General features: G+C 49.2%; 1 protein-coding gene across 2 annotated transcripts in view; it reads left to right on the top strand.

The window, feature by feature from the left end:
* DLG5 (discs large MAGUK scaffold protein 5) overlaps positions 1-14,954 on the top strand; it is a 116,971-nt gene that overhangs the window by 55,680 nt on the left and 46,337 nt on the right. For both annotated transcript variants that reach the window (XM_066242928.1, XM_066242929.1), the window contains exons 3-5: positions 4,934-5,096; positions 6,616-6,759; positions 7,410-7,593. In XM_066242928.1, the coding sequence (XP_066099025.1) occupies positions 4,934-5,096; positions 6,616-6,759; positions 7,410-7,593 (491 nt within the window). The remainder of the gene's footprint in view (positions 1-4,933; positions 5,097-6,615; positions 6,760-7,409; positions 7,594-14,954) is intronic.

Genomic DNA, 14,954 nt, shown 5'->3' with positions numbered 1-14,954 from the left:
TGCCTTTAAATGCAGTGGCTACTGGACAGCCATTGAAACAAGTAGGGAAAAGCCACTCTGGCCAGCAGATGCAACTTTGCTCCAGACAAGAGGTTCTCTGACTTTATCAAACATCAGAGTCACCTGGAGGGCATCACCCTCAGGGGTTCTGATTCAGCATGTCTGGGTGGGACTTGAAATTTGCATTTCTAACAAGTTCTCTCTTAAAGCTAAGGTGTTTTTTTTGTTTGTTTGTTTGGTTTTTTTTTAGCAGCACTGGCTCAGGGTGTGGAACTGTGTTGCCCCCATGGCTCCTGCTCTTTGGGGCTGGAGGTGAGGATGGCTTGGCCTTGCTCTCTGCGGCCTGTGATGACCATGTCCTGCTGCTCCCTTGCTTCTTCCTTGACAGCCTGGGCCTGGAGGTGGACAGAAAGTTTACCTGGGCATCCTCACTCCACCTGACCCCTTTTGGCTGGTACTGACTTTCTCCTTGGCGGCAGCGACAACTGCTGCTGCTGCTTTTTATTCTTTTATTTGTTGATTTTTGGAGAGAGAGGGAGAGTGAGGGGATTTTTTTTTGTTTGTTTGTTTGTTTTTGTTTTTTATTTATTTATTTATTTATTTTTAATGGGGTGACATCAGTAAATCAAGAGGGGATTAATTTGCTGTTTCACTTATTCATGCATTCATTGGTTGATTCTTTTTGAATTTCTTTTCTTCTTTTCCAAATGAGAGGAGAGGTGATAGAGAAACAGACTCCTGTATGCGCCCGGATCAGGATACACCTGGTAACCCCTGTCTGGAGCCAATGCTCTGACCATCTGGGGCCAAGCTCACAACTGAGCTATTTTTAGAACCTGAGGCAAAGCTCTGCAGAGCCATTCCCAGCCCCTGGGGCCAATGTGCTTGAACCAGTTGAGACATGGATGTGGTAGGGAAAGAGAGAGACAGGTTGAGAGAAGGGGGGGTAAAGAAGCAGATAGTCAGATAGACCCTTCTCCTGTGTGCCTGGACTGGGAATTGAACCCGGGACATCCACATGCTGGGCTGATGCTCTACTGCTGAGCCAACTAGCCAGGGCTAAATTTTTTTTTCCCCCAGAAGAATTATTATTTATTTATTTTTAAAATTTATTTATTCATTTTAGAGAAGAGAGAGAGATAGAGAGAGAAGGGGGGCAGACCAGGAAGCATCAACTTCCATTTGTGCCTTGACCGGGTAAGCCCAGGGTTTCAAACAGTGACCTCAGTGTTTCAGGTTGGTGCTCTACCACAGGTTAGGCCATTGGTTGGTTGTGTATGTGCCCTGACCAGGGACTGAATCTGCAACCTTGGAGTATTGGGATGATGCTCTAACCGACTGAGCCAGAAGCCAGGGCTTCTGGCACTGTGGGCCCGCAGGGCTCTGAAGCAGAGTTGCAACCTGTGCAGCTATAGCTAAGCAGCCTGTGGAGCTGGCTTGAGTGTGATGATGAGGGAGCCGAGGACAATGAGGCACACCACTCGGCTACTAGGCTGCTCACTGAGCCTCATGGTCTGTGGGTGGCCATACCGGCTAAGGCGTCTGCACTGGTTCTGCTGCTGTCTGCACTGGTTCTGCACTGGTTCTACTGCTGCTCTCCCTCACACCAAGGCCAGATGGGCGATGGCTGTTTGTCCAAAATCCAGGGCCTGGGCCAGCTCTTCTGGCATCTTCCACCACCCTTTTTGGGGTTATTTTAGTGTAATCCAAATCCCTTACCCCCTGAATTTCACATTGGACATCAAAAGGGGGAAAGAAGATCTGCCTTCTCAAGTGGGTTCCAGATTTGGGAAGAGGAAAGAGAGCTGAGGGAATGGACAGTTCAGCATTTGAGTCCAAAGAGCAGCTGTCCTGTATAGGAGAGAGAAAAGGGCATTTGCCATTTTCTGGATGACTCACTTGAAGTTATTTTATATTGCTTTTTATTTAAAATGTTTTATCATAACTGTAGTGACCTGTGAAGGGTTGACAATCTACCTCTTTTCCGTCACACCACTCCTGGGTGATGGCTTCAGTTTAGGGTACCACAGGTTTTTATAACTTAATATTTTAAAAAGTCATGTTTATTAACATAAATTACATATAGTAAAATTTATTCTATTTCATGTATAGTTCAGTGAGCCATGAGAAACACATATGATCATTTAACCACTGTCACAATTAAGATACCAAACGGTTCCTTCACCCCAAGAAGTTTCCTTCTGTAGCTTTCTAACTCCTTCCACCGCCAGCGCCTGGCGACCACTGATCTCTTTTCTGCTCTATGGTTTTACCTCTTCCTGAATATCATAATTGGAATCACGTGGTATGTAACCTTTTGAATCTGGCTTCTTTCACTAGACACTTAAAAGCATTGGCAGTTACATCATGCTATTATGAATTTTAGTAGTTTGTATCAATAGTCCATTCCTTTTTATTGCTGAGTACTATTCCACTGTAGAAATGTAATTCTATTGTTTATCTGTTCACCAGCTACTCTGAACACGTGTGTGCTGGTTTTGTGTGAACATACATTTTCACTTCTATGTAACGACTTAGAGAGGGATTATTGAATAGTGTGGTGGTAAATGCTTTTTTAATTTTGTGCAAGACTGCCAAAGTTCTCTCTAAAGTGCCTGTATTATTGCATATTCCTACCAGCAGTGTTTGAAATTTCCATTTTTTCTGCATCCTTGCCAGCATTTGGTGTTGCTACTTTTTTATTTTAGCTCCTCTACAGTGATGAAGGGACTCGATAGTTGTCCAATACTTATAGGTCTGTTGTGAAGAAAAGGAATTACAGTTGTACCTTGTGGTCCTTAGGGGTAGAGCCTGGGTTAGTGGGCGAAACAGAGAGACAGCTTGTAACTTGGGCAGAGAATTACTTTATAGGGAAAGATTAGCTGGGGGCTTTGCTATGAAGTAGTCAGCTCCCTCCCTAGTGGAGGAGTTCAGGAGTTCAGTCTTGGTGGCCATTTGGGGGATTCTGACAACTGTATGGGAGGATAGCTTCATTTTCAAGATGCTTTTCAACCCTGAGATGCAAATGCAAAGGGAAAAACCATATTTTTAGTTGGCTGAGGATAGAGTGGAATTTCTGCAACACTGGCTATTATTTTGGACCTTCCTACCTTAGTACATCCAGGGACTTTGCCTGAGGCCTCCTATGGCCTCCTCCATCCTCTGTGTTTCTTACTGTGAAAGGACAGGGCATCCAGGCAGCCTTTCTTTGCGTCAGAGAGCTCCTGGTTGATGGCTTTTCAGGCCTGATGGCCTCACTGTTGTATGTTTCATGTATGTTCAGCCTTTGAAGCAGGAGAGGGGAAACAAGAGGCCACTTTCCTGGCTGTGCCATCTTTCTGGATGTCATTGTCTTACTGGGTGGTCATAGCATGCGCGTGGAGGGTGCTGTGGGGGTCAATGAGGTCAGGACAGAGTGTTTAACACAGAACCCAGCACCTGGGCTGTGGGGGCAGACGTCAGCATTCACTTTGTTGTCTGCATGATTGCCCCAGATCCTCACAGCAGCAGAGCGGTGGCCTCACCCTGCCTGGGGAGTGAGACGGGAGGTCGTGGCTGTGCGTGGTGACAGCTCTGATGATCCCCACTTCTGTCCTGCTCCTTCTATCCAGTTTCTGCAAAAGCCAGGGGATGCACCTTTCTGTTGTTCCACTTGTGAAAGGGGGTGAAAATCCTTTCTCTCCTTGGAGACAGGTTGTACCTGGTGGTGCCTTTTAGTTCCAAAACTTGAGAGTTGATGCTTCTCTCAGACTTAATGGACTTGAGCAGAGCATAGAACAGCGCTCTCAAAGCCTGGTCTGCTGTCCCTGAGGTCAAAACTGCTTTTATAATGACGTATAGATGACAGTTGCCCTTCCAACGCGTGTCCTTACACACACTCCACCGTAGAGTGGGGTTTCCTGCAGGTTCCACTGTGGTGTGTGATTCTGCACAGATGAAACTGGCCTTCTACATGAAGCCAGATGTTGAGTGGCATTATAAAAATGCAAAGCAATGATGCTTTTCTTACTACATTTTTTGTTTTGTAATGGAAAGGGTAGTTAATTTTTCTTTTTTTTTTTATTTATTTATTTTTTTTATTCATTTTTAGAGAGGAGAGGGAGAGACAGACAGGAGAGACAGAGAGAGAGAAAGGGGGAGGAGCTGGAAGCATCAACTCCCATATGTGCCTTGACCAGGCAAGCCCAGGGTTTCAAACCGGCGACCTCAGCGTTTCCAGGTCGACGCTTTATCCACTGCGCCACCACAGGTCAGGCCAGGTAGTTAATTTTTCATTTAAAAAAATCTTATTTGAGTACATAATTGTTTGGTTATTTTAAAATTTATTTTTTTTAGTTTTAATTTTTTTATTATTATTTTTTATTTTTATTGATTTCACTGAGAAAAGAAGGGAGAGAGGAGAGAGAGACAGAAAGACAGGAACATCAAGTTGTGCACCCTGATCGGGGATCAAACCAGCCCCAGGTTTGAAGCCAGCCGCCTTGGTCCTTAGGAGCTTCACTGGGTTCCAAGTGAACCTTCCTCCTCAGGGCACATCTTCTCTGCTCAGGGCTCAGATTGGCCTCTCCATGTCCAAGGTGGTTGGTAGTCAGTGCTTCCAGATGGGCAAGGAGACAAGCGTTAGGGCCAGAACAGTTTCATCTGGGAGGTGTCAACAGCTGCGTTGGGAAGAGAGGAAGTTCTTAGGATTCTCAGCCAGGGCCAGGGCAATGGGAGGGTGAATGCCTGGGTGCTGGAGCCAGCCTGCCTGAGCTCGGGTCTTTGTTTCACCCTGACTACCTGACTTGGTGTCATCATCTGTGAAACGGGTGCAAACAGGACATACCTGGCAGGGCTGTAGGGCGTAACTAATGTAAGCCAAAAGTCAGAACAGTGCCTGGCACTGGTGACACTGTCTAAATGCCAGTTCACTTTATGATTTTGTTTTTGCCAGGAACCACTGGGAAGGCACCGTCCCCACCACCACTCCTGACTGACCGCCAAGTGAATGAGAAGGTAGAGAACCTCTCCATTCAACTGCGGCTGATGACCCGAGAAAGGAACGAACTGCGGAAGCGTCTGGCCTTTGTGACTCATGGGACGACGTTTGACAAGAGGTAGTGATTGGCCAGTTCCCCTGCCCAACACTCACCAACTTGCCAATGGGCAGGGGTTATTATCCTGATGCCATCACTGTCCCCTTCCTCCCGGGGGTCCTTAACTTATGCCAGGAGTGGGGCACAGGCTTGTTCTGCTTCCTACAAATTAAAATTGGAGCCTGTGGCCCAAATCACACAACTCGAGGATTGAAAGGTGTGAGTGTGTGTGTGTGTGTGTGTGTGCATGCATGCATGCATGCATGCATGTGCCCACGCCAGCCACTGTTTCCCAGAAGAGCCCTACTATTGGATCTTTATGTGGCTTGTAAACACTTTAATTGTACCCTGTCATATATGTGTTTTAGGAAGTTTATTCTTTTTGGCTTCTTTGATTTGAAGAAAATCTTTGATTGCTTCTCTTGCCAGGAAGGGCAGTGCAAGGAGTGGGGCAAGGAGGAGTCTTTACCATGGGCATGATCCAGGGGGGCTTCATGGAGGAGTGGGAGGGATGCAGAAGGGTGTATTCTTCCAGAAGATGTGGAGAGGTCCTGAGCGGTTTAACCTCTTCCCTCTAGGAGCATTGGGGTGTGTGCCTCATTCCAAGGAAGTTGTCTCTGGGGGAACTATCAGGGCTGCAGAGCCTGCCCCTGGAGGCTGTTTGGATGAAGATTTGCCCCAATCAGATGGCACAAAAGGCAGGGCCAGTGAAGACACAGAGCACTGGCGTGCACATTGTACCAGCTGCCGCCATGCTACTAAGGCAGAGTGTGTGGTTTGCAGCTGCCATACAGCTGGCAGAGTCTAAACTATTTAGTCTGTGGCCCTTCACAGAAAAGGGCTGCTGATGCCTGCTCTAGGGAAGGGGTTCTCAGACTTGACTATGCACTGGAATCACCCGGAGGCCTTGTTGTTGAAGCACAGCTTGCTGGTTTGCCTGCTCTTCCTCCCTCCACAGTGTCTGATTCAGGAAATAAAGGCCTGGCCTGGCAATCTGCATTCTGACAGCTTCTCAGGTGACTCCAATGCCGGGGGTCCCAGAATCCCACTTTGAGAACCACTGCTCTGAGCCACTGTTCTCAGCTTTGACTGCAGATTGGAATGCCCTGGGGAGTTAAAGAAAAAACTCCTGACATCTGAGTCCCATCCCAGGGATGCTGACATAATTGGTCTGGGGATTTTAGTGTATACCCAAGATTGAGAATCACTGAGAGGCTAAACTTCATCACAGGTTTCTGGTGGACCCACTGTGTGCTCAGGCCTGTCACAAGATCTCCTGGGAGCTCCTAGATGGCACTTTCTCAGCTCTCCAGGCCCATGCAGGGAGCTCAGGCAGCCAAGGGTCTCTGTGTCCTGGGTGTTTGAATTCTGTTGGCCTCAAAGCAGCTGGGGCATCTCTTAACAGGCACCCAGGGGCTTGTGGTGCATAGGAGACCAATATTTGGGAATCACTGGGCTAGAGTGACCTAGGACATAGCTTCTGGGGGAAAGAGACATTGCTTGTCACTGTGTTCACGGTGCTGTTTGCTATCCGGGCCAGGCCCTACCATAGGCTGAATCCTGACTATGAGAGGCTGAAGATCCAGTGTGTGCGGGCCATGTCGGACCTGCAGAGCCTGCAGAACCAGCACACCAATGCCTTGAAGAGGTGTGAGGAGGTGGCCAAGGAGACCGACTTCTACCAGTGAGTGGGGCCTGCCTGGCAGGGGCTGTAACATCCACAGAATGGCTGCCTCTTACCCTTCTTTATTTCTGGAGCTGGAACCTGGCCCCTGGTTCTAGTCCTGCCTCTGCCATGCAGAAGCAGAGTGCCTTCAGCAAGTGGGTTTGTGGCCCCGGTTTTCCTAAGTGCGGAGTGAGGCTTTTAACTCTTCACACCACCTGTTGCCAGCCTCAGAAGCATGGTAGGTCAGAAAGTGACTGCGAGCATGGGGCGGTGGGGCAGGCAGGTCCCTGGGGTTCTGGGCCACTGTCCCGAGGCTTTGCTGCAGTTCCTGCCATAGGAAAGGCTGATGGGGAATCTTTTCTTTTGGTCTCCTGGTGCCCCTATGGGGGTGTTTGCCTGCCCACTTGCTGATGTTTGCTCAGCCTTATTACCTCAGTATCTGGAGGCACCAGGTCTGAACTATGTCAGGGCTTATCTCCCTTGCGTATGTGTACCTTTTTGGTGTCAGGTCTTGTTAAAGTGGCTGACAGCAGGCTTTAGCCTGCTTCTGGGTGCTGAGCACCCAGCTACTATTGCTCCTGGCTGGTGGACTGGAGTCTTGGGCCTGCAGGGGCTGACCTGGGGTAGGGTTGGAGGCTGTCAGGGGCTCACTGTGAGGGGGATCTCAGCACCCTCCACAGCCGGCTCCTGAGCGAGCAGACACAGCTGAAGGATGACGTGGAGATGCTGAGGCGGGAGAACGGGCAGCTGCTGCGGGAGCGGAACCTGCTGCAGCAGTCCTGGGAGGACATGAAGCGGCTCCACGAGGAGGACCAGAAGGAGATCGGCGACCTCCGCGCCCAGCAGCAGCAGGTAGAGAGGGCCAGGCCCGTTGGCTGAGTGGGGGTCAAGGTCGGTCACCCACACATCCATTCACTTGTCCACCCACCCATCTACGCACCCATCTACCACTCACCCACCCCCTCATCCATCCACCCCTCACCCGTCCACCCATCTACCCACCTGGTCATTTAGCAGGTGCTTCTGAAGGGTCCGCCTCACATGAGGCGCTGGGGAGTCTGAGCAGGTACTCAGCCCTCGCTCTCCTTGACTCTGCAGTCCAGTGGGAGACCCGTGTTAATCAAGTGGTCACGCGTATCTGGGTATCATTATGAACGTTGCAAGGTCTACCAAGAAGGAGGTGCTATACAGTGTGAAACAGGAATTACAGTTACTTCAGGGCTTGGGGGTCAGAGGGTCTGCAGCTTCTTTCACTGTGTGGATCGCATGAGATTACAGAGGGAGAGAAGCTTGGAAGCTTTAAAGCCTTGTGCAGATAATGTGCTGGGGCTCCTCGTTCTTTTGTGTGGGAGTGGGGCCTGTTGCTTTCCTAGCTGGCTTCTTTGCTTTGTTCAGCTCTGGTTTCACATTGAGAGGTGTGAGGAGCCGGCCAGTGAGAACACTGGCTCGCCGTGCGTGGGGTCGGCCTCTTCTCCTCTTGGCACTGCCTGGGCTGCCTTGGCTTGTGGTGGGGCTGGTGGCATGTTCTGTGTCCCCAGGTGTTGGACATGCAGGGTTGAAGGACAATCCCGGGTGAGACAGAGTGCTCTCCTCGCTCTGCAGTACAGCATAGGTCGGATTAGGTAGAGAGCCCCACCCCCTTTAGAATCATTTATGGGCCCCTGAGTTTAAGCACGACTTGGGGCTTGTTCAACACAGTTTGGAGCAACCTGAATTTACCTGATAACTTATTGTGAGGTTATCTTCATTGCTTTTTCACTTATAGATTAAAATTTTTTAATTGTGAAACTATTACCAACTTATAGATGAGTTTTAAGTACAGTGCGTTTTACCCCCTTATTATTCAAGAGTAAGTTGCTAGCCTGATACCCTATCATCCCTGAATGTGCTAATGTGTACTTCTTTCAAACAAGGGTTTTTTTTTAAGCCAAGGGGAGAGAGGTAGACAGAGACAGACAGACAGATAGACAGGAAGGGAGAGAGATGAGAAGGAACGACTCATAGTTGGAGCACCTTAGTTCACTGATTGCTTTCTTATATGTACCTTGACCAAGCTGAGCCTGTGACCCTTTGCTCCAACCAGCAACCTTGAGTTCAAGCCAGCAACCTAGGGTTCAAGCCAGTGACCATGGGGTCATGTCTGTGATCCCACACTCAAGCTGGCGACCGCATGCTCAAGCCGGCAACCTTGAGGTTTTAAGCCTGGGTCCTCAGCATTTTAGGTCGATGCTTTATCCACTGCGCCACTGCATGGTCAGGGCAAACAAAGGTGTTTTAGATAACAGCTGTATAAACACCATCAGGAGGTTAATGCACCTACTACCATCTAGTCATCAGACCCCATTTTGCTAGGTGTCTCAATAGTGTCTTTAATAGGAAAAGGATCTTGTTTAGAATAAGTCATTATATTCAGTTGCCACATCTCTTTGGTCTCTTTAAATCTGAAACAGTTCCTCTGTCTTTGACCAGTGTGACCTTGATGCTTTGGAAGATTACAGGCCCATTATTTTGTAGGCTGACTGTAGCCTGGATTTGGGCTATCGTCATTGTTACCTTTTATGAATCTTATGCAGGACCGTCATGGAAGTGACACTGCCTTCTTCTCTTTGCATCTTATTGATTGGGACTTGGCTTGGTATGACTGTTACTGATCATGTTCACTTTGGTCACTTGACTAAGGTGATGTCTCCAGGCTTCTCTACTGTAAAGTTACCTGTTTACCTGCCTGCCTCCGTGCCTCCCTGTTTCGTGGGTTATACTCCACCCTGAACAGTAGGAGCCCTTCAGGTTTGCTTCTCCATCATTCTGTCCTGTCCTCCTCACTCTGAGTGCTTCCTGCTCTCTGGCACAAGGTGTTCCTAGCTCATCTTATAGTTTCCTTACCCTTGTCCTGGAAAATCAGCTCTTTCCTGATAGTCCTCATTCCTTTCAGTGGAGAGTGGTATTAGCAGCAAGATCTGAATGCTGGGTGTACTCATAGCTGCTGAGATATCTCTGCTCGGGAATATCCAAGTACATCCCTGTACCCCCATATTGCACCTCTATATTTATGTGTCTCTCTCCCCAGCCCTTATATATCTGTATCTATATCTTCAATATATAGTATATATCAAAACCATATGTTCACACCAACACTTTTTAGTTCCGACTCAGTACTGCAGTACCACAGTGTTCATTCTAGTTTTCTCTTTCCAATTTGTAACTCCCTTTTACAGCAATGTGAAACCTGGGTCCTATTATTTTCATATCTTTCTCTTTCTTTCCCCCTCACTTCCTCCTCCCTCCCTCCCTCCCTTCCCCCTCACTTTCTCCTTCTCCCTCCCTCCCTCCCTTCTTTCTTTTTTAGTGAGAGAAAGAGACAGATAGGGAGAGAGGTGAGAAGCATCAACTAATAGTTGCTTCCCTTTAGTTGTTCATTGATTGCTCTCTCATACATCGCTTGACCGGGGGCTCCAGCTGAGCCAGTGACCCCTTGTTCTAAGCCAGTGACCCCTTACTCCAAGCCATTGACCCTGGGCTTCAAGTCAGTGATTTTTGGGCTCAAGCCAGCAACCATGGGATCTTATCAATAATCCCATGTTCAAACTGGTGAGCCCGTGCTCAAGCTGGATGAGCCTGTGCTCAAGCTGGTGACCTTGGGGTTTTGAACCTGGGTTCTCAGCGTCTCAGGTTGATGCTCTACCTCAGGAGTCCCCAAACTTTTTACACAGGGGGCCAGTTCACTGTCCCTCAGACCATTGGATGGCTGGACTTAAAAAAAACTATGAGCCCTGGCCGGTTGGCTCAGCGGTAGAGCGTCGGCCTAGCGTGCGGAGGACCCGGGTTCGATTCCCGGCCAGGGCACACAGGAAAAGCACCCATTTGCTTCTCCACCCCTCCGCCGCGCTTTCCTCTCTGTCTCTCTCTTCCCCTCCCGCAGCCAAGGCTCCATTGGAGCAAAGATGGCCCGGGCGCTGGGGATGGCTCTGTGGCCTCTGCCTCAGGCGCTAGAGTGGCTCTGGTCGCAACATGGCGACTCCCAGGATGGGTAGAGCATCGCCCCCTGGTGGGCAGAGCGTCGCCCCTGGTGGGCGTGCCGGGTGGATCCCGGTCGGGCGCATGCGGGAGTCTGTCTGACTGTCTCTCCCTGTTTCCAGCTTCAGAAAAATGAAAAAAAAAAACAAACAAAAAAACACCTATGAACAAATCCCTATGCACACTGCACATATCTTATTTTAAAGTAAAAAAACAAAACGGGAACAAATACAATATTTAAAATAAAGAACAAGTAAATTTAAGTCAACAAACTGACCAGTATTTCAATGGGAACTATGCTCCTCTCACTGACCACCAATGAAAGAGGTGCCCCTTCCAGAAGTGCGGCGGGGGCCGGATAAATGGCCTCAGGGGGCCACAGTTTGGGAACTCCTGCTCTACCTACTCCGCCACCTCCGGTCAGGCTGGTTCTTATTACTTTTTAGGTATTGACTTACTTGGTCCACCCCACTGTGCAACCTCCTCCCATCTGCTCCGTAACCCCTTCCCCACGCCGCCACCGCCCTCTCATCCTTTTGGGCCCTCGTGCCCCACGCACTCCCTCCTCAGCCCTCCCCTTCTCACGCCCCTCCTCACCTGTGCAGGCTCTGATGCGAGCTCGGTGGCATCACAAGAGTACACCCTGCTGTGGCCCATGTTCTGCTCTGTCTCACCTGGGGCTGTCAGGTTAAATTATTCAGAAAGGGGAAGGACAGGGCTCTCTTTTAATTTTTATACTATTTTAATGCAGAATTAATATTCATTTTATAGCATAATAAAAGAATCCAACAAAACAGACATTTTTTAAATAAAAAGAATTCATTCTGTTTTACTCCCAAGACATAACTACCATAAGTGAGCTACAAGTGAAAAGTTTGAGATTTTTATATGTGCACATAGAACCCTTATATCATGTTAATTTATTTCACAAAGAATCATGTGGTGGTTTGTTGCTAACACTGATTTTTTTGCCAGATGTATATTGTGTGAATCTTTCTATTTCAGTGCAAACTCTGTTTCCTTGTGTGTAACTGCTGCTGAGTGTGGAGCTACAGAGAGCACTGTGGTTGTTGGTTTTACCAGTCTCTTGCTGACCGACTCTTTTGCTGTTTTCAGTATTTCCCATTGTAAACTGTATTTTATTGAAAAGTTGGCTCATGTTGTTGAACTCCTTTCTCGGCTCTTTGCTGAGTCTTGTGTGGGATGCCCAGTGCAGCCCAGTGAGGAGCCCTGAAGTGACACACTTGGACTTATCTGATGTCTTCTTTGTGTGCCTTTGGTTTAGGCAGCTTGGTTGTGTGGGATTAGGTTTGGGGTGGTAGTTGGTAGGCCCTGCTGGAGCCTTGGTGATGGGCAGGTTTGTGAGAGGGGAGGAAGTGCAGGCCAGGGCAGCAGGAGGCCAGCTACAGCACCCCTGCCACCCTGGGAGACGCCACTGTCCCCTGCTGCCTGGTCTCAGGAAAGCGGCTTCAGCACGTTCCACTTCCCTTTCCCGTCCCCATAACAGTTCCAGGACCGAGGCCGCTGTGCTCTGGGAGCATTGCTCCGAGGGTGAAATGAGGTGCCGAGAGAAGTGCTATCCCCATCCATGTTTGGTACCGTGTTGAGTGCGTTGCGTTCCCCTCCAGAGACCCCTCCCCTGCATGTCCACAGAGCTTCCTAGAGCAAAGGGTATAGACTGTGAGTTTTCAGTTGTTGAGAGGCAAACCATTTTTACTCCAGAGGAAACCCTCTGCAGAAGCCCTGTGCAGCGGGCGGGATGTGCTGGGTGGTGCCGCGCAGGCAGGTGCGCTTGAGGCCGGGGTGGGCGCTGACCGTGCGTCCCTCACTGGGCCGAGTGCCGGCTGCCCAGCCGAAGGCAGGCCACCTGTCTCCACCTGTACACTTGGTCTTGCTTACTTGTTTGCTGACATTTTTTCCACCTTGGTCTGAACGTGGCTCAGTTAACCTTTTGTCTTGGGATTCAGTTTGGATTTTGTTTTTCTTTGAGCGATTCATACTTTGAAATGTGTTTGTGGCTCTGAGTCTAGAGGCAGCCCCACAGCCTTGCTAGAAAGGGGCAGAGCGGGCTTTCTCAGTGCAGCTGAGCTGATCTCATACTGTCGTCCCGGAGGCTAGAAGACACCACAGATGAAACGGTGGTGGTCCTGTGTGCCTGCGGTGGTGGTCCTGTGTGCCTGCGGTGGTGGTCCTGTGTGCCTGCGTGTCCGAAGCACAGAGTAAATATTTGCTGTCATTGTTTTTATTCCAGTGCTGTCAAGGCTGATTAAAATCTCCTTTCACTGACGATGGGGAGTAGTCACAGCCCTCGTACACTGTTGGAAATGTAAGATGGTGCAGTCACTGTGGAAAACTGTGTTCCTCAGACTCTTAAACACAGTACTGGATGAGCCCACAATTTCACTTTGATGTATATACCCAAGAGGATTCCAAACACATGTCCACACAAAAACTGTGTGGATGTTCATAACAGCCACAAAGTGGACAGCTCCCAAATGTCCCTGACTGATGAAAGGATAAGTGGAAGGTGGTATTGTCTGGGATTCCACACAATGGGCTGGGATTCAGCATTCAAAGGAGTTAGGTACTGGTACCTGCTACACTGTGCTGAATGAAAGAAGGCCGTCCTCAAAGCCCATATATTGTGTGAGTTCATTTATATGAGTGGTCCAGAGTGGGGAAGTCTCTGGAGACACAAAGTGGACAGTGGGTGCCTACGGTGGGGGGAGGGCAGAGGGGCTGGAAGGACAGGGACTGCGAATGGGTACCAGTTTCTTTTGGGGGAGATGGAATACTCTGGAATTAGATAGTGGTGGTTGGTGCACAACCTGGTGACTATGCCAAAAACCACTGAATTGTGCACGTTAAAGGGTGAATTTTATGGTAGGTGAATTATATCTCAAAACAAGAGTCCAGTTATCACCTTGTCATTCTCTGTCTTCCCTTAGACCTTTCACAGTTTGTGCAAACAGCCAGGCTGAGCTTACCCCTCCTACCCCCACCTTTCTGGTTCTTCCCGTAAATGACACGGGAAGGTTTTCTCCTCCACCCTCCATCCTATTCCTTGTTCTCTCTCTTCCTGCAGCTGTGACCATGAGGGGGGTAGTTTTTATAGTGGTCAGCGAGTTTCCCCATCTCTGCCCAGCTGGACTGGTGCCCCTTACCACGTGCCACCTTGGGACCTCCACCAGGAGAGGAGGCACTGCTGGCTCTAGGTGAGTCTCTGAGCTGCCAGGGCCACCTGCTGTCCCCAGCCTTCACCAGGTCAGGGATAGGCGCCTGGGCTGAGCGGATCTCAGGCCTTGGGTAGGTCAGCAGCAGAGGAAGCAGGGAACATGGGGGTGGCCACAGGTCTCCTCCCCACAGGGCCTGAGGGCAAAGGTTGAGCTTGCTGGACAAGGCTGGTTTTGTTGTCTGTTTCCTCCCACGCCTTGTTAACTTGAAGAGGCCCTTGCGGGGTAAATGGTGCTGTTTGACTTGCATGTTTGCTTGAGGGATTTGTGGGGCTCCCCAGGCCTCTGCATGTTTTGTCTCTGAGGAAATGGGTGGGGGTGGGGTGCAGCACGACAGGCCAGGGTCTGGGCCTTCTCCCACTTGAGTGCAGCAGACAGGTCTCTCTCTCTCTCTCTCTCTCTCTCTCTCTCTCTCTCTGTGTGTGTGTGTGTGTGTGTGTGTGTGTGTGTGTGTGTCTCCGCATGGCGGTCCCGTCCCCAGGGTACCTTGGTCAGAGTGCGCCATTGAATTCTTCGCATTTGCGTCAGAAATGTCCAAGAGATCCTGGGCAGAGATTGCGAGACAGGGCACTTTGCATTGTCTCTCTTGACTGCCACAATGCATAGTCTCACAAAAAAGGAAGAAAACCTCAGGCACAGTGAAGTCTCCTTCCCACACTAGTACCACCCCCTAGAGATGACCCACCTCTCTGAACTACTTGACATTTTCTATGTCATACCAAACACACAAACTTTTGTTTTATTTTCTGCCACCTGCCTTTTTTTTTTTTTTTAACTCTGTATCATCGGTCTATTTTTCTGTAAATTTGGAACATCCAACAAGATACTTCATAGTTTAATTGTCAGTAATTTTTAACACCCTTCTGTGTGTGTTGAGACTCTGGGTTGTCTACACTTTTTCCTATTGCAGATGATTTTTGGTGGGCTCAGTTACATTCCTTTGTGGGTATTTTCTAAAGGGATTCT

The sequence above is a fragment of the Saccopteryx bilineata genome, chromosome 9 (genome assembly GCF_036850765.1).
Source record: "Saccopteryx bilineata isolate mSacBil1 chromosome 9, mSacBil1_pri_phased_curated, whole genome shotgun sequence".
NCBI lineage: Eukaryota > Metazoa > Chordata > Mammalia > Chiroptera > Emballonuridae > Saccopteryx > Saccopteryx bilineata.
This window is presented reverse-complemented; position numbering and strand designations above follow the sequence as displayed.